Source organism: Oppia nitens, unplaced genomic scaffold, assembly GCF_028296485.1.
Source record: "Oppia nitens isolate AA-2021 unplaced genomic scaffold, nextdenovo-longstitch-racon4-pilon3 scaffold9_pilon_pilon_pilon, whole genome shotgun sequence".
Taxonomy (NCBI): Eukaryota; Metazoa; Arthropoda; class Arachnida; order Sarcoptiformes; family Oppiidae; genus Oppia; species Oppia nitens.
The window spans coordinates 1,697,740-1,721,777 of NW_026533253.1; the positions used below are offsets into that span (position 1 = coordinate 1,697,740).

General features: G+C 24.4%; 5 protein-coding genes across 7 annotated transcripts; 2 read left to right on the forward strand and 3 right to left on the reverse strand.

The window, feature by feature from the left end:
- Window positions 1-3,973: 3,973 nt before the first annotated feature.
- On the reverse strand, window positions 3,974-5,825 carry LOC128964467 (dynein regulatory complex subunit 6-like). The gene has a single exon (XM_054311057.1). It carries the CDS (start codon window positions 5,739-5,741, stop codon window positions 3,993-3,995), a length of 1,749 nt encoding a protein of 582 aa, XP_054167032.1. The 5' UTR covers window positions 5,742-5,825; the 3' UTR covers window positions 3,974-3,992.
- A 53-nt stretch (window positions 5,826-5,878) lies between these two features.
- On the forward strand, window positions 5,879-7,059 carry LOC128964468 (nuclear receptor-binding factor 2-like). Its single transcript, XM_054311058.1, has 3 exons — window positions 5,879-5,981; window positions 6,065-6,149; window positions 6,368-7,059. The coding sequence occupies exons 1-3, from the start codon at window positions 5,961-5,963 to the stop codon at window positions 7,045-7,047; spliced, it is 786 nt and encodes a 261-aa protein (XP_054167033.1). The 5' UTR covers window positions 5,879-5,960; the 3' UTR covers window positions 7,048-7,059.
- Window positions 7,060-10,197: 3,138 nt separating this feature from the next.
- LOC128964566 (leucine-rich repeat flightless-interacting protein 2-like) lies at window positions 10,198-15,411 on the reverse strand. Its single transcript, XM_054311193.1, has 8 exons — window positions 15,131-15,411; window positions 13,411-13,602; window positions 13,254-13,337; window positions 13,015-13,185; window positions 11,219-11,311; window positions 10,756-11,155; window positions 10,497-10,681; window positions 10,198-10,355 (listed from the first exon to the last, which is right to left on the reverse strand). The coding sequence occupies exons 1-8, from the start codon at window positions 15,326-15,328 to the stop codon at window positions 10,254-10,256; spliced, it is 1,425 nt and encodes a 474-aa protein (XP_054167168.1). The 5' UTR covers window positions 15,329-15,411; the 3' UTR covers window positions 10,198-10,253.
- A 1,082-nt stretch (window positions 15,412-16,493) lies between these two features.
- On the forward strand, window positions 16,494-18,156 carry LOC128964717 (UV-stimulated scaffold protein A-like). Its single transcript, XM_054311352.1, has one exon. The coding sequence runs from the start codon at window positions 16,567-16,569 to the stop codon at window positions 18,154-18,156; it is 1,590 nt and encodes a 529-aa protein (XP_054167327.1). The 5' UTR covers window positions 16,494-16,566.
- A 523-nt stretch (window positions 18,157-18,679) lies between these two features.
- LOC128964457 (putative uncharacterized protein DDB_G0287457) lies at window positions 18,680-22,753 on the reverse strand. 3 transcript variants are annotated; one of them, XM_054311045.1, is made up of 4 exons: window positions 22,690-22,753; window positions 19,311-21,387; window positions 19,044-19,245; window positions 18,680-18,987 (listed from the first exon to the last, which is right to left on the reverse strand). In XM_054311045.1, exons 2-4 carry the CDS (start codon window positions 21,290-21,292, stop codon window positions 18,730-18,732), a joined length of 2,442 nt encoding a protein of 813 aa, XP_054167020.1. In that variant the 5' UTR covers window positions 21,293-21,387; window positions 22,690-22,753; the 3' UTR covers window positions 18,680-18,729. The 3 variants fall into 3 exon arrangements, with proteins under 3 accessions (XP_054167020.1, XP_054167019.1, XP_054167021.1); XM_054311044.1 differs by lacking the exon at window positions 22,690-22,753 and adding an exon at window positions 21,660-21,951; XM_054311046.1 differs by lacking the exon at window positions 22,690-22,753 and adding an exon at window positions 21,565-21,618.
- Window positions 22,754-24,038: the final 1,285 nt, after the last annotated feature.

Here is a 24,038-nt window from a genome sequence, read left to right on the forward strand (position 1 = left end):
CATAATTATTTGCTAATAATTTCTTTAAATATATATATTATATTATTTTGTTTACTATTCTGTATATTTTCTATTTAATTATAATAAATATTTTAACTTAAATGGTATATTATTTTTAAAGTGGATAATAAATTAGCTTAATTATCAATAGTTTTATAAATTAAATCTATATTAAGTTTAGTCAGATTAAGTAAATATGAATAATAATTGTACTGATTTTGAGATATTAAGTAATGACATTTTAGTATATAATTAAAAATTATATTTGAATTTTCAATTATTTATATTTATCATTAAACATTGAATTAGTATTAATGAATTTTAAAATTATCAAAAAATTATATAGATGCTAAAAATAATCATTTGTTATAAAAAATTAAATTAATCAAAATAACTTCTGATTATTTTCTATTTATAAATCAATTAATATTTTTATAATTTTATTTTTAAAATATTACAATTTTTTAACTTAAATTAACTAAAACTTATATTAAGTTTTATTTAAATTTATTAAACCTCAATCAATTTTACATATATTTTAATTTTGTCTATCTTTGTAAAAATAATGTTCAAAAAATATTAAATTTAATAATCTTTGAACATTAGAATAGACAATACTTTGAATAACCAATAATATATTTTTATAGCATATAATACATACTAATAATATATAATACAGTAGAATATATACAAACTAATAAATTATTAGATCCAATGGGAATACATTTTTTTTACTAACTTTAGTATTAATTTAAAATTTAAATAGTGCTAAAATTATAATTGAAAATGAAGTAAATCTTTCAATTAAAACTTGTGGTATTTGTACAAATAAAAGAAAATTTTATTTTAGTTTGACATTTGTGTTAAATTTATAATTCAATTTAAACTTAAAATAGATTTTATTATTTAATATAATTAGAATTTCTTTTTTAGAAATATTCTTTTATATTAATATTGCTAATAATAATGTTAGTATTACTACTGTATTATTATTATTATGTTAATAAATTTTTATTTGATTTACCATATATTAAACATGTAAAAATTAAACAAAAAATATAAATATAGCACATATAACAATATATTTATTAATAAATTATAATATAGTTTATTGTAACAGATTATTAATAGAATTATCATAAAAATTTGCTAATATCATACTTGATATAAATACATTTACAATAAAAATTTATACAATAATGAAAAAAAGTAAAAGTAATATAAAAGCAAATATTTAAAGTGAATCAAATAATTTATAACTCAATAAAGATTTCTACACTATTTTAGATATAGTTTTATTAGCAAATATTTATTTTTCCAATTATGTAATAAATTAGTTCATTTTTTTTTAAATTAAATAGATTATACAAATTCATTGTTTTTATATATAATTATAGTTTTTAAATATAAATAGTAAATTACTAATTAAAAATACATTTTTTTTGAGAAACTTTAATACTGTACCCACTTATTACTTAAGTTTTTCCACACTTTCTCAATCATTAAAAAAATCAATAAATTAGTAAAACTAATTATAATATAAATACCTTATTTAGTTATATTATCACTAAAATGCAAGAATATGTATAAATAATTCATTATTAATTTACATTTTTTTTAATTATGTATTTTTTGAATTAATAGATAAATAAAATAAATTTATTGGTCATAATTAAATTGATGAATCTAATAATATGAACATGATCGTTTACCATCAATTACTTGATCATAAAAAACAGTTAATACTGTTTAGTAGATTAAATCTGTCTCAAAGTAATACTTAAAACCATTTGGGATTTATTTGACTGTTGACTGCAGTTATTTTGTAAGACAAACCACACACACAAAAGTTTGTCTGTTTTTGACAAATTCACAAACAATATGTTAATACTAAACATAAACACTACTACTATTTAGCAAAGTTATGACTATAGTCTTAACATTTCGGGTGTTAAAAAAATATGGACAAAATTAACTTATAGATTGACATTTAAAATTTTCAAAAACTACCCAAAAAGATTAAATATTTAATTTAGTTTATTTTAGTTTATTTATTTAATACTGGTGACAATAAATTAATTGCATAAATTAATAAGACAATAACAAACTATATTATATTTTCGGACAAAATTTTTAATATGACTTATAAATATATAAATAAACACTTATTACAAATTGTATATTACATAATATACTTTGTCATTAATTTTTGTATTAATTTTAAATTATAGATTATCTATTATACTATATAATAATAAAAAAGTGTTCAACTTTACCGCAATCATTAACCTCTAACGCCTACTCTTTTTTATAATCATTTATTAAGAAAGTTAGTTAATCTGAGTTGATTTAGTTTTCAACATATTATAGTAATATAATTATTACAAAATAAATACATTAAAATCTTGCTTTGTGTTATATAGTTGAGTATAATGGACTTAATATGATATTTTGTGAAAAACTTATAATATTTTATATAAAAATGATATTATTAATCTATTAATCTATTAATTAATTTTCTGTGAATAAATTATTTAATATAAATTTTTCTTTAGATATATCTTCATATATAATATGTATTTTATATATTATTTTTTAACTATTATTTACAGAATTAAATAACACACGAATTTATTATTTATCAATACAGTAGACGTGTCAAAGTTTTTTAAATGAATTACATTATAATATAATGTAAAGTTTATTAATTTAAAATATTTTAACATATAAAATATGTTTTTGTATGGTATCTATTAGTATATTATCAATAGACATAAATAGTATAATAAATTTCTTATAATAAAAATAACATTTTATTATGTAAAGCCTTTTAAGTACTTCACCTAAAAACACTTTTATTGGTATTCATTGCACTTTTATTTATGTTTAAAAATAACTAAATTTGTATTTAAATATGAAAGATTTATTTAATATATTATCATTTATTTAAATTATACATAACTACTTTAGCTTTTATCAATGATTATTAAGAATTAAATTTATACTTATATTATAAGTACAGTATACTGCTATACAAGTGTCACAAACTTATATGTATCCGTTTATATAAATTATTATTATTGTTATAAAATATATACAGTATTTTATAATAAATATGATAAACATGTGTTTGTACTATACATCGATTGCGGACACATTTTAATAATAATATATTATACTTAAGATTTTAAAAAATATTATAAAAAATTAAGTAAATATAATATATTAAGTATAAGTATTTTGTGTAGTAATGTTAAATAATTTTTATTATATTATTGTTTAATTTTTTTTAATTATGATAAATCTTTTAATTTAATATTGATTTATTGATTATCTGTATAATATGTATTGAAGATTAATATATTTTTTTATCATTAAAATTCTCTAATAATAATTAGTATCAATTAATAATTAATTCAATATATAGACACTAATAACTTTAATAAAATCACAATACACCTAAAATAGTTTATATTTATTTATAAAAATTTTTAAATAAGTCATCTAGACTATTTATATCTAATAATTTATTCATCTAATATATATTTTGTCATTAATAGATTTATCATAACTTTTTTTAGATATCCCTATCCTTGTGTATACTGTATCTGTTGAATAAATAAAACTTTGTATAATACAGTATCACTGAATTTATATATTAAAAATTTATTTCTACAAACATTAGCTATAAAAACTGTTAATATTTTTGTTACCGATTTTATATAATAAATTTTGTAATATATATTGATATATATCAATATATAAATAAATAAATAATTTACCATTAAATTTGGGTATAAAATTTTTAAATTTTATTACAAAATAATCTTTATAATAATTTAGCATAAAGTTGTAAAAATGTTAAAGTAATATATATATATAATATTTTTTAAAAATATATAATATATTAAACAAATGTATATATGAGTAGATTTAATGTTAGTATACTGTAAATGTCAAAAAATGTTCACTTATTGCACAAAACAATGACTTTAAATAGTAACTGAATGTCTATCGTTGGGTAATCTGATTTCAGTATAGCGTCGACCCTCAGGTGTTGGCCGATACCAACTGACCCGTAATCTCATATTTGACGGTATTTTCACATTGAATGGCACTGTTATACAAGTCTCGAAAAAATTGACTTCAATTAGACTTTTCGGTCGATTTTTGCACATTGAAATGCATGCGCTTAATGTAATATTTGTTATTGAATCACAATTGCCATCAAAGCTGATCCACAATTTGGTCAGTCGTGTGCATTGTTCGGTAATTATTGTGATGCCATCATCAGTAATATTATATAAATTAATTAATTCTAATTCTCTTAAATGTTTTAATTTTGAAAAACTATTTAACGTTCGGTCAGTTAAGGCCTCGAAGTAATAGATTTTTAAGCATTCAATTTCTGGACAATAGTTGGCAATCATTGATAACGACTGGTCAGTGACCAGAAGTGGTTCACCACTTCCGATATGAAGCTCTAAATATTTTAATCGATTACAACAACTCAGTATATTATATAGACATTTATCATCCAGTGATCCAAAATATGCGTCAATTTCTTGTAATGAAAGCCATTCAAGTCGCGAAAGATTACCGATAATACTCAAGTGGTCAGTTTTACTGTCCAATTCACGGGTACAGCCGTAGACACATTGAAATGAACGAAGATTTAGCAACGATTCGCAGATTAGTTTAATCATATAATCACTAATCATTCCGCTGATGACTAATTCTACCAATGATTGTCTGCAATCACTGGACACTAGAGCTTTGAGACCATATTCTTGTATTGAATCGCATTGTGATAATCGAAGAACTAATAAATTACTATTAAGATATTCAAAACAATCGCCAGTTATGTCCACATTTCCCGATATATCCAACGATTGCAAGTTTGGACACACATTGATTACAGTATAAAGACAGTCCTCACTGATATCACAGTCGGTCAAAGTTAAGCCAATGAGTTGGGCTCCAAAATAGTTGACAATCAGTTCAATATTGTCTTCAGTCAGACCTAATGGATGAGCAAATGATAGTTGTTTGACATCATAAAAATTTTTTGTCAAAACCTCAACAATCGGTTCATCAATTGTTATGTAAATCATTTCAAGTGAATCTAAATTAGGACACAATTGTGTCATTAAAGTCAATATTTGATCCGTTTTCGAGTCGTTGGTCGAAACAACCAAATCGGTGGCCAATGCTTTGGTTGTCTCGATATTGATGTTCTGTTTGGCGAAACTGTTGATGAATTTGAGTTTACGTTTGCATTTCAAATAGTTTTCAACCAATGACTTCATATATTTGTTAGCAGATCTCAATGTCATCAGATCTTTGAAACACATAAAAGACATTAAATGAATAAAACAATATTCATTTAATACATTGATATCAAAGCCATTCTTCGAGTCATCCATTGTTTGTGAGTTACTGTCATCGATGGTCACATCACTAAAGCCGGAACACGTGTCGGTGATATCCGACATTTGCCAGACTTGATCCGTTACCTCTGTATTGATGGACTCGCAATCGGTGTCCAAATTAAGATCATTAAACAATGAGTTCAACTTTGAAGTTGTGTTGTCAGTGTTGTCCATAATTTTATTCAAACTCAAGATGTAAACCGAGTCATCAAATGTGGTGTCAATGGTGTCTTCATCTGACAAATCACTTAACCATTGATTGCTGTCAACAGTAATCAAACGATTCATTGAATTAATAGTAATATTCATTAAAATTAAATCCAATGTAAAAATTGGTTTAAAAAAAGATAAATATTGTGAATGTATTGAAACTATTGATAATGTGTTGACATATCATATGTTTATTATTACTGTATATTAAAGTATGTGTTGAATGTGTTGAGTGTGTCATCACTTGTGGACCAAACATAACGTAAAGAAATCAATGAATGAATGACTCATTGTTTTTGAAGCAATGATTCAGTTATTATGGATTCGTCGCTCAATTTGGTAAGTGTTGTGATAATCAATGATAGGACACAATCACTGACCTAATTATCACTTGATTTGGTCCACCAATTACTATATTAAAGGCCCATCGATGCCATCGAAAGGCTGAATACTTTCTGAATAACCATCGATTCAGAGAAGCCATTGAAAGCCATTTAAGAGCTGCCCGTAAGTGAAGATATCTTGTTATCTCTTATATCGATCGGACTACTGACCAGTGGTCACCACTAATCCGTGGTTTCCGTCTATTATATCATAATTATTGTTGTTTTAATTAATTCAATTGAAATTACATATCATTTCATATATTAAGTCTAGATATTATTGATTATCATTTAATTGATTGACATTTCAAAGACTTAATTGTTATCTATTTTGTTGTTTAGATCACATACAAGAAGCTCTTCTTCAAACTACTTGTCATCTGATGAAAGCATCGCTCGAAACACAAAAAGATTTTCATTTATCACAAGAGAGAGTCTTAAAGCAAAGAGAAATTTGCGAACAACAGAAACATTTGATTTATAAACAAGAGTTGATTAATAGACAACAATTGATGGATAAGTTTGGTCTCAATTCGCCACAAACTACGCCCGAAGTGGGCACCGCTTTCTCGGAGGGCACCAGTAAAATGGCCAATAAGTCTAATGTAATGACCGAATTGATTCACGTAATGTCAGAACACGACTCTCTTCTTCAATTTCTTATCGAAAGACGAACGGATTCTTCATTTCAAAAAACTGGTTCTCAGACAACAGTGACAACAAGTGAACTAAATTCGCCAACAGATTCCACAGGCAGTCATTCGGATTCATTATATAAAAACGGGTCAAAAATGCCGAAAGACGATAAAACAATTATCGAAGAATTGCAAACAATTAATGAAAAACTTAGACAATTAGTCTTCCAGTTGTTCGGCGAACTCGAGTTGTCTCAGAAGGAGAACAAAGAGTTAAGAGATGAGAACCAGAGGCTTAAGAATGAGAACATACAACACGAGCTCAACACAGCTGTTCCCGATTTACCACCGCTGGAACCGCCGCCTGAAATACAACTTCTTTATTAATTTCTATACAATACTGTAATTTAATAATTATGTTAATAATTATAACTTATATATAATTAATTTTTTTAATTTTATTTGTTATTTCGAATTGAAATTATATTAAATATAAATAAATTTCATTTTTCATTAAAAATATATATAATGTATATATAATTATATATGATTTTATAGAAATAGTTGCATTAGAAGAAAAAATAGATAATAAAAATGTTCATTAAATTCAAAGTCGAAATTTTTAAATATATTATTATTATCTTTAATTTTATTTTGAATTGCAGTAAATAAATAAAAAATCCTAGAAATGGGTATTTTAAATGTTAGACTAAATATATTCCCAAAGAATCATATCTTTAATCATTTCTTTTAAATTATTACCACAATTCATATGACACAAAACATCTTCATTTGACAGATATTTTATCAGAATTGGTGGCAAAGAAAGGAAGACATCTTTAATGATATTATCATTAAAATAATTTGAATAGCATTTAGTGAGTAACACAATAAAAGATGTCAAACGCGACACAAATTTGACATCAATTTTGTCCATTAGTTTAAACAATTGAATCAAATTATTGCCATTAATGAGACCAATACCTGTTCTGTGAGTAATCTCTTCTTTCAATGATATAAGTGTCTCTTCATTGACAGAATTCAAATTAATTTCAATCATTTTATTCATAATATTCACTGATTGTTCACAATTAATGGATGGATTACAGGTAAAGACATCCAATAAATCATCGAAATCTTGTTGTTGTTCATAATTTTTGAGTAAATTATGAAAATTTTTCAATAGTTCTTCAATGCCATCGATGTATTGAAAGCATTTGACAAGATTTTGATAGACTTTATTATTGGCATCAATTAGTGATACATTGAAATCATGTCTTTCAGTGGACACAATAAGTTTAGCAAAATAAGTCCTTATTTTTAGTTGACTGTGAAATAGTTGTGAAATATTTTTGATGGCACTGTCGTCACAGAAACAGATCAAATTCAAGAGGTTCTTCATTTTGGCTTCAGATTCAATATTATTGCCAATTAAATTAATGGTAAACACAAGCTCTATATATGATCTAAAAATTTCAAAATAAAATTATAAGTAATTATAAGTAATTACAATATAAAGTTTAGCTAACTTTTCCTCTTCAATATCAGTGATACCATATCGTAGTAAACAAGCTGTCGGTAACTTATAGATGAAGTTATCTCTTGTTTTATTATATTTAGTTTGAATCGTTTGAAAGACATTTGACACACAAATCAAGGCTTCTTTGCGAACTTCCAGTTCTTTATCACCAATTCTGGCCACAAAATGTCTCATCAGATTGTGGTCTAATATAGTGTCTAAATCGTGACAATTACTGACTACAAACTGTGCGCCGATACGTATCGTTTCATTGACATCACGTAATCTTTTATTTAGATTTGAAACCATTGTATTAACAATCAATTCATCCATTTGTGTCATTAAAATTACTTCAATTGTTTGCACGCAAATCACCCTAATTTTGGGTTCGCTATCAGTAAACAAATTTAAAAACTGGTGCCAAATATCAATCATCTTTTCAGTCAATAATTCTTTGCATAAATTAAATGTTGGCAAAGATTTCTTCAATGAGAACAATGACCGGAAAATCAATGCAATTCTGTATCTGTTATATGAGTTGTTGTGACACAACTCCAACTCAACAATCCATGAAAATTCATTACAAAGATTCTTAAAGAATAGCGAAACATCGTTTCCATTCTTGAATATGAGATCCTCTTCAGGTAACGGATCCGATAAAAAACATCCGATCACTGCTCTCATTGTGTAATCAATTGTCTCTGATTTGTATTTACTGATTAATAGTCGTGAATATTGAGAATAAGCCAATGGTTTTTCCTTAAAATTATTCATTTTTTAATTTAATGTTTTTTAGTCTAATTTAATTATTAGATTAATAAAATATATTTACTTTTCTCGTATAAACCATTTTTCTCAGTAATGACTTTAATGAATAAAATTGTTTAATACTTTTATTCATAATTGTTATTAATTTGTGTTTAATAAATAATAAACAAATATTATTAAATTATTTAAAATCATTTAGTTTGTCTAATAATAAACTTTATATCAAATTTATCACAGATAAACAAATTGACCATGATTCATTAGATGTAATATTTTATTGCAAGTTCATATTATGACACTAGTGTTGGCAAAAAAGAGAAATTTATAAAATAATAGAGAAATTTCTAGAAAGTTTCTAAAAGAAATTTCTATCTATGGGATCCCCATGGTTAATTTTGTTATCTCGATATTTGCTATCATATAACAATACATTAAATATTATTATTAGTATTTTAATTATTAATTAAAAGTAAAAAAATAATTAATTAAACTATATTAAACTATGATATATATATTATAAAATGAATAAAATTTTTAAAAACTGATTATTATTAAATAATTATAATATTATGTATATATATTTTATATAGGTATCCCATTTGTATAGTACTGTATGATATTATATGTATAGTATTCTATCTTATTAAAATACTGGTATTACAATAACCATAGATATGGGGATCCCATAGAATAACATTAAAGTTAAATTTCTATAGAAATTTATTCATGAGAAATTTTCTAGAAACTTTCTATTTGCCCATCTCTATATGACACAGACATACAAATAATTAGTACATTTTAAGTTTTCTACAATTTTTAACAATAAACTATAGATTTATAATTTTGTTAATAAGTTTTATAATTAATTTTAATTTAATTAGAAATTTAATTTTTAATAATCACAATTTTTTCAATGTAGAAATATTTAATATTTATTGGTTTAAATAAATATATATATATATTACATCTGATTATAATAGAATAGTAAATAAAAAGTAATTATAAGCAATTAAAGTAAATTAAGTTATTATTTAAAATTGTTTAAACAATTTGTAACATTTACTGCAAATTATACAGTTTCATATAAACCGTAATCCGTTAATGAAATCCAAGTTATGATTTTGCAAAAAAAACTTTAACCAAATTTAAGTTTTAGATTCTATAGATTTAAATAAAATGTTCTTAAATTTTATATAACGAAATCAACGAAATTTTATATAATAAATAAATTTTTAATGAATTGTTTGCTATGATGTGTACTGTTTAAAACAATTTGTGGAAATCATTGATATCGACATATAATGACTTAACCATTAATATTACGGTTAGATTTCAATTTATCGATGCGCTTCTGCAAGTGTGCACTCTCTGTCTCCAACTCGTCAATCCGAGCCAATGCCTCTTTTAACTATTAATTATAATTATATAGTTATATAAAATTTTTAAAAAAAATTAAATAATTTCCAAATACTATAATATTAAATATATAGTTTGATATTTTTTAGCTAATATAAAATTACAATAAAATTATAATGAAAGTGTTGGTCACCTCTCTGTTAGTTTTCCTTTTCTCTGCTTTCAATTCTTCCTCCACTCTGTCCGCCTCTTCGACTGCATTCCTATATCGGGTCAGTTGTGTCTCGAGTCGCATAACAGTGCCGTTAAGTGTACTGATCTCGTGTTCAAATCTTTCGAGTTTTAATTTATAATCAGAAACTAATTTGTTTGCCTCTCCTATAGTTTTTTAAGTTTAGATTAAGTTTTTTAAATTATTAATATAATATATACTGTAATAATAATATTAATACTTTGAATATTAGGATTTGTGTCGTAATTAGCTGATTGACTGTTGGCTTGAATTAGAGTCAACTCTTCATATTTGATAGCTTTTTGTCTTTCATCTTTCAAATCAGTTTTTAATTGATCCAAATCGTCGACTAATAGCTGTCTTTCAGACAATAATGTCCTTATTTTAGACTCCAGTGACAGACCATCGACAGCAGCTAAAAGTTGTGCCGCTTCTCTTGAAACTAAAGAAACATTTGTCGGTGTTTTAGTGACACTTCCACTAATACCAGACTCGGAACCGCTTTCATCGCCCAATGATTCACTTTTAGTGTCACTTAAATCACTACTTAATAAATGATTGACTCGTGATTGACACAAATGGTTGTTTTCTTCTGAATCCATAAACACTAATCCCGCCTCCTGTCAGTTGATTCATATTTTTTTAAAAAATTAGAAATCAATTATTTATAAATCCATTCAAACCTCTATTAAATAATTTCTTTGACGAAGACATTGTCTGTAAAAATCACAATCTTTTTGCACAGTTTTATAGTTGCGGCCCAATTGATCCAATGACTGGTAAATTAATTATAATAATAAGTAAACATTATAATTATAGATCTATAATTATAAAATAAAAGTTTGTTTTATTTGGACTGTATACTACATATTATAATATAGTATATACTATAATAAAATATCTTAATTAATAACTTTAAATAATTTAAATTTATGTTTTTTTTGAAAATGTATAACTGCATAACTTTAGTCTATATTATTAAGAAAAAAAATTCAAAACAAACATTTGTTTCAAATTAATTTTTTTGAGTAATTTATTATTATAAAGCTGTACAATGAATAAGTCATCTATCAATTTCAATTATTGTTGTTTCGTCTTTTATAAATAGCTAACAACACGGAAAACATAAAATAAAACTGTTTTAAAGTTTTTTTTGTTAAATTGCAATCAATTTATTTTCTCTTCTCAATGAGTTTTTCCGTTTATGTCAACTATAATAGTGTTGTCATATATGAAGAACAGGGATGTGCTCTGGAAAAGGCTGATAACCTCTGGTCTAAAGATAGGCTATAAAAAAGAGCTGATTTGCAAAAAAAATGCATTTCAAATGAATAGCGTAAAGAATTATATATTTCAATAAATTTGAACTTATCTTTAAAAATATAACTAATTTTATTAAATAAAAAGTTTTGTTTTTTGTGTATAGGATTTGTTGTAATGATATTTTGGTTGATTATTTTGTTGCTTATAAACATAAGAAGTATATAATTAGTAATGCATTTAAATATACTGTACATAATTATCATTGATATATCTACTGTTATTTATATCGTATTAAAAAAAATATTGAAACATACTGTCTGTCTATGGCTCCATAGCTTAAAGTGAAAACTTTTTCTTTTATTTTACAAAATGAAATATCAAAACTAAAATAATGTAAAAAAATAATTCAACTGACTTTGAGATCGTCCCAAACATATATCAAGTCTTGCATATAATGATTATTTGAAAAATCATGAAATCTTTATTTTTATGAAATAGAAATTTTAAATAATATTTATGGCTTGAAGACGATTCAAATGAGATAATTTCTATTTTTATAGGAAATGCTATTTATAAATATATAAAATATATAAATATATGAATTATTTTTAAAAATTGTTGCAATTTTAACATAGAAAGTAAATAGAAAGTTTTATTTTTTATGTTATTTAATATTGCTATAAAAAACTTTTTGATAAAATTAATTTATAACTAAATACTGTTAATAAAATTGTTTTATTTAGTTTATAAATAATTTTAAAATTTCTAAAAACAAATAAAACTTTAAGACACAAACATTTTAGATTCATTTGCTAAATATATCATTTTAAGAAATTATTTTTAAATTAAGTATATAATTAATTACATATTGATATATTGTTGCTTAATTTATAAATTTTAAAAATTTATCATCGTTAACATGTAAAATAATACTTCAATGAATATAATTATTTATTTTATAATATCTGAATTTAAAATTATATTATTCAACAACAAAAAATCAATTGAAATGGGAATTAATACTATTGTGAAATTTGATACTACTCTATACAGATAATAGTATAAAATAATAGATTATGAATGATATATTAAAATGATATATTATAAATTCTCAGACAATCTTATGTATCGAATAATTGTTTATAAATATATATATATATATATATAAATTATATATAGATTTAAAAATCATATTAAATATTAATATCAATCATACCTTAACTTTATCCTTATATTGTTTGTTTAGACGGATATAATTTTCTTCAATTTCTTCGTATTCATCCTTAAAGATGTTTATCTGATAGGAAAGCGATTGTTTCTCATTTTCTAACTGTGCGTTATTTACCATTACTTCCTTATATTTATCGTCTAAGTCATATAATTGTGTCTATTAAATCATATAAAATACAAAGTTATAAAAAATTAAAACATTTTTGTTAATAAATTTAAACAAACAATAATATGTTTTTCTTCTGAATTTTGCAAATCAATTGAACTTTCGCTACTTCTTCTGGAACTCGTATATGAAGAGCAAGAACTCTAGAAAACGATAGTATAATTGAAAATTGTTTTTAAAATTAATTCACATTTTTTTCAATGACACCATTGATACCTTTCTTCTCATAAGTGATGATTTATTAGGTATATCACTGTTGGAACCACTGATGAGTTTACTTCTGGCTAACGATTTGGACAGTCTTTCATTACTTAGATTTTGTTCCCTCTGTTGTCTCTCCAATTCAATAGCTCTTATGGCTCGGGCCTCAGCTCTGGCCTGTCTTCGGGCATTCAATCGCGCTTCGGCCTAAAATTATTGTTTATTAAATCACATTAATTTCTTTTATTGTTAAACATTATTAAATATATTGTTATAATAACAATTATTATACTAATAAATTAAAGGGCATTTAAATATATATAAATATATTATATTATATATAACCCACAAGTGTTATAACACTGGGGAACGAAAACGTTATATAATCTATGGACATATATTATACTTAATTGATTCAAAAATATAGTTGAATAATTCAGATACTTTAACATTAAAACAATACTAATAAATTAAAGGCTACAATTTAAAAAAAAATAATATATAATGTTAAACTATTGGCAATAATTAGTCAAATTAACTATATTTTTGAATGATTTTAGTCCAAGTTTAATATATGCCCTTAGATTATATAGTGTTTTTATTCTCAGTGTTAAAATAATTAATATTTTATATTAATTCTATTAATAAATATAACATTATTAGAAACTTAATAAATTAGTACAATTATATACAAGTAATTAAATTTTGCATTATTCGGCTAATGTACTGTATAATATTGATAATTACTGTAAAATAATATAATACTGTATAATAAATTAAATCTAACTATTAAAATAGTAGAAATACAATTTAATAAAATAAAATAATCTCTGTAATTTTTAATACAACATTTACATATTAGTACAAGTTTTTTGTTATTAATTTTTACTATGAATTTTAATTTATTTCTAACTAATATATTATATTTTTATATTCACAAAAATTAATATTATTAATTATTAAAAGTAATTTCTAGTCATTATACATATTTTTGTAATAATTATTAAGAATATTTTTAAATCATTTAATTTCAGTAATTAATCAGCAGATAAAGCATTTTGTAATTAAAGTTATTCATTAATACATACCATTTGTGATTTTTTAATAAATTTATTAATCAAATGTTTTACATTAATTTCAGATATTTTAATTTTAAAAATAACAAAATTATCTAATTTTTATAAATATCACATATTCACAATAGTATTGGAATTTATAAATTAAATAAATATGCATTGTAAAATACTAAAATTGTAATTAAAATAAATAAATATCTAAAATAAATTATATTAATTTATAACTTGTTTGTTATAAATAAAAAATCAATTTTAAATTATTTGTTTTATATGTATTTATTGAGATAAAAATCTAATTAAAAAATTTATAAATATAATACAGTATTTATAATACGCTATCAAACTTTTAAATAGTAAACCCATATACAAACAATTTGATTGATATATTTATCTGAATAAAATACATATTTTTAAGATTAGTTTTTATTAATAGCTAAAACAAACAGATTATCATAAATTAATTGATTTAAAAAACATGTAAATAATAGTATGTATTATATTGAGATAGAAATGTATTTATTTAAAAAAATTATTTTTTTAAAAATCTGTTTTTAACTACACTTTATGAATACATTGTATTACTTGTAAGCAATTATTATATAATGATTAGGTAATCGAAAATTAAAAAAATATGATATAATGATAGAGTTGTCTATTACCTCATAATAAGCAGTGATTTGTTGGGAAACTCTTAACATTTTCAGATTACAATTATTGGCCGAAAATTTATTGCATTCAATGGATGGTTGCGATGGTTTGTGTCGATTATATTCATTATAATTACGAATATATAAGAGTATTGGCAACAGTTTGTGCATCATTTGCACCGAACTATTGGACGACTCTTTTGAAGCCATTTTCTTCTTCCTCTTCTTCTTCTTCTTTACCAAAATATTATTATTATTGACTGTTGTATTGATGCCACAAATTTGTCATTTAAATCACAATAAATCACATATTTATTACATTATTATTAGTTTTTTACTATACTCTAAAAATTTACTACAAAAATTCAATTTTTTAAATATATATATACAACAAACATATTTCCTCAAAATAAAAGTTTATAATTTTTAAAAAATTAATCTTTTAATGTTTAGCAATATTTGTTGAATATTCAACTCATTTTTGGTTTATTGTAATTTCAATTTCAATTTCAATTTGAATTTAAATTGAAATTATAAATTTGAAAAGTTATTAATAGTTGTGTACATGAGTTGACTCTTTTCGCATCTGATTATATATACTACTACTGAGACATAAGTATCTCTAAAATAAACTTTTATTTTAATGTCTATTTAGTAATGAAGTAAATGAAGACTCGATTTTCACTTCAATCTTCTTGTTTTAAATAATTTTTGTTGTTTTTGCTTATATTATACCACATATGCTCTATCTCTCTGTTCCCTCTCTTTTCATACTATTTTTAGATTCTCTCTCTCTCTCTCTCTCTCTCTCTCTCTCTCTCTCTCTCTCTCTCTCTCTCTCTTATAATTTATAATTAATAAGTTATAAACAAACACACAAAACAAGAATCAAATTTATTTTATTATTAGTTAAAGAATGAAAATTATACAAAGTTTTAGACCATATTTTATAATTCAGTTTTTTATAAAATTTAGTATAATTTAAATTTCAAACATTAAATAATAATAAATAAATAATTTGATTAAAATAAAATATAAAATCCAATGTAATTACTTAATGTAACTTATAATCTAAAAAACAAAAATATTTGTATTGTATTTAACTATAAATTAATTGTAATTATAAATAGTATATAAAATATGTAATTTTTCCAAATCTGTTTGTCTTTAGTTACGATTAAAACTTTTTTGTTCAAAGATTTTGATTTTTTGTTTCAATAAAAAAACTATTGTTAGATGTCGTCAATGCAGATGTTTTTATTTATTAAAGACTTAACTAATCAATTGTAAGGCCAATAACTTACGCCCTTTTTCTGTCTATTATAATGAAAATAACATAATTTATTTCATTTATTTTATTACATTGAAAATACGTAAACAAATGTAAATTTATTATTTGTTTCATTGGTTTTGTTTGGGTTTAAGTGACTGTCAAAGTGTGTCCACAAATGATGGACCAATTGAGTGATAGTGAGATCGAAAAGTTGATCCAAACGATGACTAAAAGCGGTACACAAGAGCTGAACGTCAGTCAACTGAAACAATTGAAGACCTATTGTCGGGTCAGCGATGACCACATCGACCGAGTTGTGAGACATCTGTTTAACGCGTTGTCCGCAAATCACTCGCAAATCCGAGTGACAACTGTCCTAATTATCGGTGAACTGTTTGGACGATCGCATCGTTTCCGACAATTGGTTACCGAAAATCTTTACGATATGTTTGAATTGTGTCTCGAATTAGATCCCAAACGTAAACTTCCGAAACCAAAGAGTTTTGCCGATAAACTAAAAGAATTGACAATCGATTTGATGGAGAAGTGGACTAAAGAGTTTGGCGAAGGGTATCAACAATTAAGATCTGCTATGAAGTACTTGAAAGACAATCGTTTGGTTGACTTCAGAGAACGTGTCGTTCAAAATACTAGTCAAAGACTTCGAGCCGAAGAAGAAGGAAAACGACGCGAAAATGTTTTAAAATTAAAAATAACAAAATCTGTGGAAGAGTTGAGTGATTTATCCAAAGAAGTCGAAACATTATTGACACAAATTAACTCATGTTTTGAACTTTTGTTACCGAAAATAACTGAAACCTCCGATAATAGTTGCGATGATTACAGTACTCGTATCCGACATCTCAACGACTTTAGTATCAATATATTATTTGAACCAATTGTTGAAATTGTTGCCAACGAAGACACGAAACCAATCATTTGTAATCTTAAAGAATTTCATTCAGAATTATCCAAAATATTAGACAATCGACTCAAAAGATTGATTCAGATTATGACTAAAGGATATGATTTGTGTGAATCACATCTGAAGAAAGCTATTGATCTCAAGTGTAAAATAGAAAGCGTTAGACAAAAGTTTTTAGAGCTGAAGATTATTGACTCTCAAGATATCAAACAATTGCCAAAACAGGATAAAGATAGCGACGATTCAGACGACGATGACTTTATAGAAGTTGAAGAAAAGGAAGGTTTGGAACTGTTTATACCCGAAGAAAGAAGACATGAATATGGTTTGGAACCATTAGATTGTAATAAACCTTCGACTTCTGGTACACAAACTTCATCAATAGTACTAAAATCAACAGATGATTCATTTGTTGAGAATCGATGCAACGCAAGACTTCCATCAGGAAAATTGTGTCCGCGAAGAGATTCCATCAAATGTCCATTTCATGGACTCATTATTAGTCGAGATTCTACTGGTGATCCTATCGATGAAATAGAGAAACAAAAGGAGGCATTAAAACGAGCCAATGATTTGCCCGATTGGCAAAACCCGGTCCTATTGAGAGAATTGAAAGCTCAGATCGGCATTGATTTGAGTCTTAAAAGTCGTAAAAAACGTCGAAAACAAAATCCAGAATTAGAAGACATTTCAAAACCGGAGATAACTTCACGAAAACGGTTGGAACGCAAAGTATTTAAGAAAAGTGTCAGAGAAAAGGTCGACAAAGATTTAGATGATATTCAATATAGAAATCAAACACAATATGAGGACCAATGGAATTATGCGCTTCAAAAATAAAGCAAATTATTTATAATTCATTTATTTATTTATTGTTTGTTATCGAAAAATAGTCTCATTTTAATGTATCAAATATACAATAATAAGCACTTTTTTCAATTAATATATTTTGTTGTAATAAAAGATTATTAGTAATTATATTTAATTTCAATAATTAGTTGAATTAATAACTTATTATTATAAGATTATTTCTTGTTTAACTACGGTTAAGTGTAAATTTTAAATATATAATACTAGTGTTATTTAATGTATTTCTTTGGTTATATATTTTTTAAATATATATAAAAAGACTTTACCGGTAATTATAATTACGGTATAATTTACATTTATATCTTTTTGTGGTAATTATTTGCTCAAATATTATATATCTATAAATAATAAGTTTTGCGATTAATAACAATTAAGAATCATTTGTTTATGTTATAACATTTTTTGATTAAATTTTATATACGGTATATTTAATATATATTTTTTTATATTTTATATATAAATAAAATCAAAATGTGTTTAACACAAACATGTTATTATTATATGTATTTTATTTAACGGAAAATGTGGACAAACCATCACTTTTCACTTTTGTGACTTTTGTATGGGTTGTAAACCTTTTTTCAATGGATTACACATCCAGGCCTGTTTGTCGACACCTCTATTAGCAGGTATGTGCTTATATAGACATTTATCTCCACGAGCACAGCCAGTGGTACGCCAATAGTAACACTCATCCGATTCCAATCTCTGATCATAATTAGGTTTCTTTTGATCCTTATTTGGACGAAATCTTATTGTTAGCGGACTATCTGTTATACTGACACCAGGAATGCATTTTCCCTTAAATTGATTAAAAAATAAATTAACATAAATTTAATGATATATTTATTAAATACCTGATACTTCATCATAGCTTTTCGCGGTGATTCAGCGTTGTCGTAGTGGGCGAGTATAAAATTTCCGCCATTAGTACCCTTAAAGATGTTACAGTAGTGTAGATTTCCAAACTTGCGAAACATATTGGTCACGGTATCCAACTGTGCATTTGGGGCTACATTTCCCACCCATAATGCTTTCCACCCAAAAGGATTTGTTGGCCTTTAATTAACAATAATTAGATAATTAGTTTTTAAAAATAAAACATTGGGTTAAATAGTATTTACGAAGTGTCTTCTGCAGTCATTTCTTTGACTTGACTCCACTCATCATCGGAAATATATATGTCATCGTCGGCCCAAATTTCACCATTTTTTTGTTCACTATTACTTGGTCTACGGATCCAATTATCAGTTGAAGAATTTAGTTTTTTAGAAAAATTATTATTATTATTATTATTTGAAAACTTTTGGTCATTTCCTCTAATAGAAAGAGCAGTTAACGCCTCTTTGATTGACTCGTATTTATGTGAATACTCATTAGCCATAGACGTGTCGTATCCCATGTCTACAATAGCACCGTATCGGACGTGATAGAGCTCAGAGAGGGCTTCATCGCAATCCGTTTCCATTGTTAGTACTTTTTTCAGTGATACTTCTGCCTCCTGATAGTTCTTAAGTCCGGCCAAAGCTTTACCTCTTCTATAGTGACATTTAGGCCAATTTGGCTTCAATTGAATGGCAGTGTCGGCGTCTTTCAAAGCATTTCTAAAGTCTTGTATACTATCGTAACAATACGATCGGTTGACATAAAATCGATAATCATTGGGATTATTACTGACAGCTTTATTAAAAAGTTCAATGGCTTCACTAAAACAATTAGATTCTGCCTTCTGATTGGCCAAAATGGCAAACTCTATGCTTTTCTCTTTGTTTTGTGTCTTCACTTCTTTAGTTAGGTTTTGAGCGGTTGTCACTTTCGTTGACTTTTGTTTGTGTCCGTCATAAAAGTATTGCTTATATTTTGGCTCTTCATCTTCACGTTTATTTTGATTTGTATTACCGGTAAAACTCGTGTTATTATCCGAATTATTATTATTATTTGATAGATACCGGTCCTCCCAATTTTTTTCGTCCAAATATGCATTTTTAAAGTAGATATCATCGAATTGATCCGAACAAGAATCGGTATTACTATTTTCAAGGCTATTAATGTTATCGTCAGATATGTGACCAACAATTGGTATATCACTTTGTGGTATAGTTTGAGCTGTTTTTTGTGTATTATATAGTGGTTTCGACTTTCTTTGAGCTATTTGTGAGACATAAGCGCTACTGAAAATAAGTTCTTCTTCCTCAACACTGGACTCATCCACTGAGTCGTTATCTTTTTCAGATTTGCAACTATTGTTAGACTTATTATCCGATGATTTATTGCCATTATTTTGCTTAATTTTATTTGTCATTTTCTCGTTCACAATATCTGTATTTTGTTTTGAAGTACACTTTTGTTTTATATCCATTTTATTGCTAATATTATCACTTTTGCTATTATTATTAGTATTGTTTTTATTATTTATATTATTATTATTATTATTATTATTACTCAAACTATTTTGTATAGTTTTATTAACATTTATATTATTGTTATTAACACCACTATTAAGACCTAACTCTTGTTTTTCAGCCTTTCTTTTCTCTCTTTTCTTCTTTTTCTGTAATTTTTTCTTTTCTGACTTTTTCTTTTTCTTCTCTTCGTCGGCAATCAATTTAACGGCCATTTCATCAGATTTCTTGCGCTGTGTCGCCATTTGAAGACAATCCTCACAAATACAGGCCTCACTTGTCTGTCGACCGGTATTTTCAATCAAATGTTTTGTATTGTCTTTACTAGACTTTGACTTAGTCGGGGATTTATCATTAGTTGATTTCTTATTATTATTTTTATTATTATTTGTCAACTCTTTTAGTTTGCATTTGCATCCAACCATCGAGTGTTTATGTTTGGCCTCAATCTTATCAATTGCTGATTTGTCTTCACTTTCCGACTCATCGTCATCTTCATCATCGACTAAATCTTCGCATTCATTATCAGAGAAGTCATCATCAGAACTACTATCTGACATATTGTTCACTATCTCAGACATCGTGAGCGACGAAACCTTCGAGTTGTTGACAATACGAGCGGCAAATAGTCTGAACGCGTCTTTGATTTTCTCGTCTTTTTCGAGCTGTTCTATCAATTTTGGTGACAACTTTTGGCTACTCATTGGACAACTAATCCTTATTTATAATCAATGTTTGTTTGTCTCACTTCTTGTTTTTTAGAGTTCAATCTTCGGCTGATTTTTTAGTCTACAAATACCTATGAATTAATGAGAAATATATATGAAATCAAATATAAAAATAGTAAACAAATAATTTGTTATTTCAAAACAAAAATGTCACACATTTTTAAGCATTAATTATAACAACAAAACATAAAAACATAAACAAAACGTTGTCTTAAATTATTAATCAAACAAATCAAATGTGACTTTACTTTCAATATATAAGTCTTTTGTTAATAATTGACACAAAATTACTATTGTTTTCAATGTTTTGTTTTTGTAGACAATATTTTCATCGATAACTTACATTCAATTTCTAGTCAATGGCCACACAGTTATAATCAACAAAAAACAATATTTGTTTGTATTATTATTTATAATATAAACAAACAAATAATAACTAAATTAATGGTTTATTATTGTTTATTAACTAATACTACAGTTATTTTGACTAATAGTTTGAAATGAGAGCACAAAAGGCAAGTCATGTCATGTCATACACAATACATGTGTTGTTTGAATGCAATGGTCTATACATTGGAGCCAACGTTTCACTTGTAGTCACACTATTGGTCCACAATTTACACACTTTTTTTAGTTATACTTTACTCTCTCTCTCTCTCTCTCTCTCTTTCTCTCTTTCTCTYTCTCTCTCTCTCTCTCTCTCTCTCTCTCTCTCTCTCTCTCTCTCTCTCTCTCTCTCTCTCTAAATGTATGAACAGTTCAATAAATATAGCGAAATGTCTTAATAACACAATTAACTTAATAAAAGTTACTTTTATTTTATTATTTAATAATATATATATATTTATGATAATAAATTACATTACTATTATGTCATACAGTAATTAATGTCTGCATTAGTTTTTTTCTCTCTTTTTGCTACTAACTGATGGCTAATTAGGTTTTTTTTTTTTAAATAAAATAAAAAGTATTACCCAAATGGCCTGTTGTTGCTTACATTTATTACTAAACTACCTGTGCTCTAGACTTATCGCACCCGTATTTATATATCTTATCTAAGATATAATATGTTGCAAACACAATCAAGGAAGTTTAAATTACTAATGTTATATTTATATAGTATTTTATAAATATATATTAATTTATGGATAGTTTGCAAATAAATTTATATATATATACAGTATATATTCATGTACAATATATAGAAATAATAATTATGATACTGTATTAATAAAATAGTTATAACTTAGTGCTATAAAATAATTATATTGTATGATCATATTATTTATCTAATAATTTTTTTTATTAATATATTATATTACAAAATAGTTTTATTTTATATACTGTAATAATAGTTTAATATTAATACATACCATTAATTAGAAAATGATGGCTGAAATTTGATATATGTTAATTTTTGCTTGATTATTTTCACATTCATCAATAAACTATTGGTTAGAGATGATAATCATTAATATACTGTATATAGAAATATTAAAAATTTGTTATTTATTCAATAAATTTTTATGGAAAAAATAGTAGTAAAACTTTGAACTTATGTTTAACAAAGTGTAAATCTAAAATTTAAAAATTTTATTTAAATTTTAATATTTATTATATATTTGTGAATATTATTTTTTAAAAATATTTTCACTTTATTTTTTTAAAATAATGACTATCTATATATGCTTTAAAATTATATTGTATTATACCTCTGGTATATCTCTGTATATACATATATATACTGTATATATTGTATAATAATAATATTTAAATATATTATTTTTGATTTTTTCAGTCTATTAATAATAATATTGTATTATAAAACATTTGCAACGCCAAGGTCTTTGTGATACAAATGTTTGACCAAACAATTTGATAACTATTTTAAATGTACATCAATGAGGAATATAAGTGTAATTCATACCTTTTTCTGTGAAATATATATATATATATATTATACATATACTATTAAATTACTAATTAAATTATAAATAATATAATCATAGCTTAATAACATAGAAATTACGCAACTATTTGAATGATTATTTCACAATAAAATATATTTATATTTTCTAAATATTTATTCACATTACCGGTAAGTGATTGCTAAAACATTTAAATGTTTACAATTTGCTATAAGTATTAAACTAATAAATCGACAAATTAAACCACAAATTAAATGAAAATATTTTTATTATTGATTTTACTGACAAAAAATGCATTGGTTTATATTAATTAGAAAAATCCAGATATTTTTAATCATTAATCACTATTTTTTAATACACAAGTTTTAAGGTAAAATTAAATATGATTGAAATTTGATAATTTTACTACATTTTCAATGAATATAATATAAATTAATAGATAAATACTTTAACTTATTCATTATAAGCGACATTTAGTAGTTTTTAATTATTAAAACATTTATTTAATACCAAATTTGAAAAGTCATTTTATATTATTTAACAAATTATTTGTATTAAATTAATATATAACTGTATATAATATACACATTCATCAATGAATAACACATAATATGTAAAATCCTTGAAATATAAATTCAATATATTTTAATGACACGTTAAATAAAATATGACAAAATATCAAAAATTAATTTAATGCCTTTTATCTTTATTTATTATTTACATTATTAATTAGATCATTATAAAAACTTTGCAAATTTTTTTTTTTAATTAAATCATATTTATTTAAAAATTAA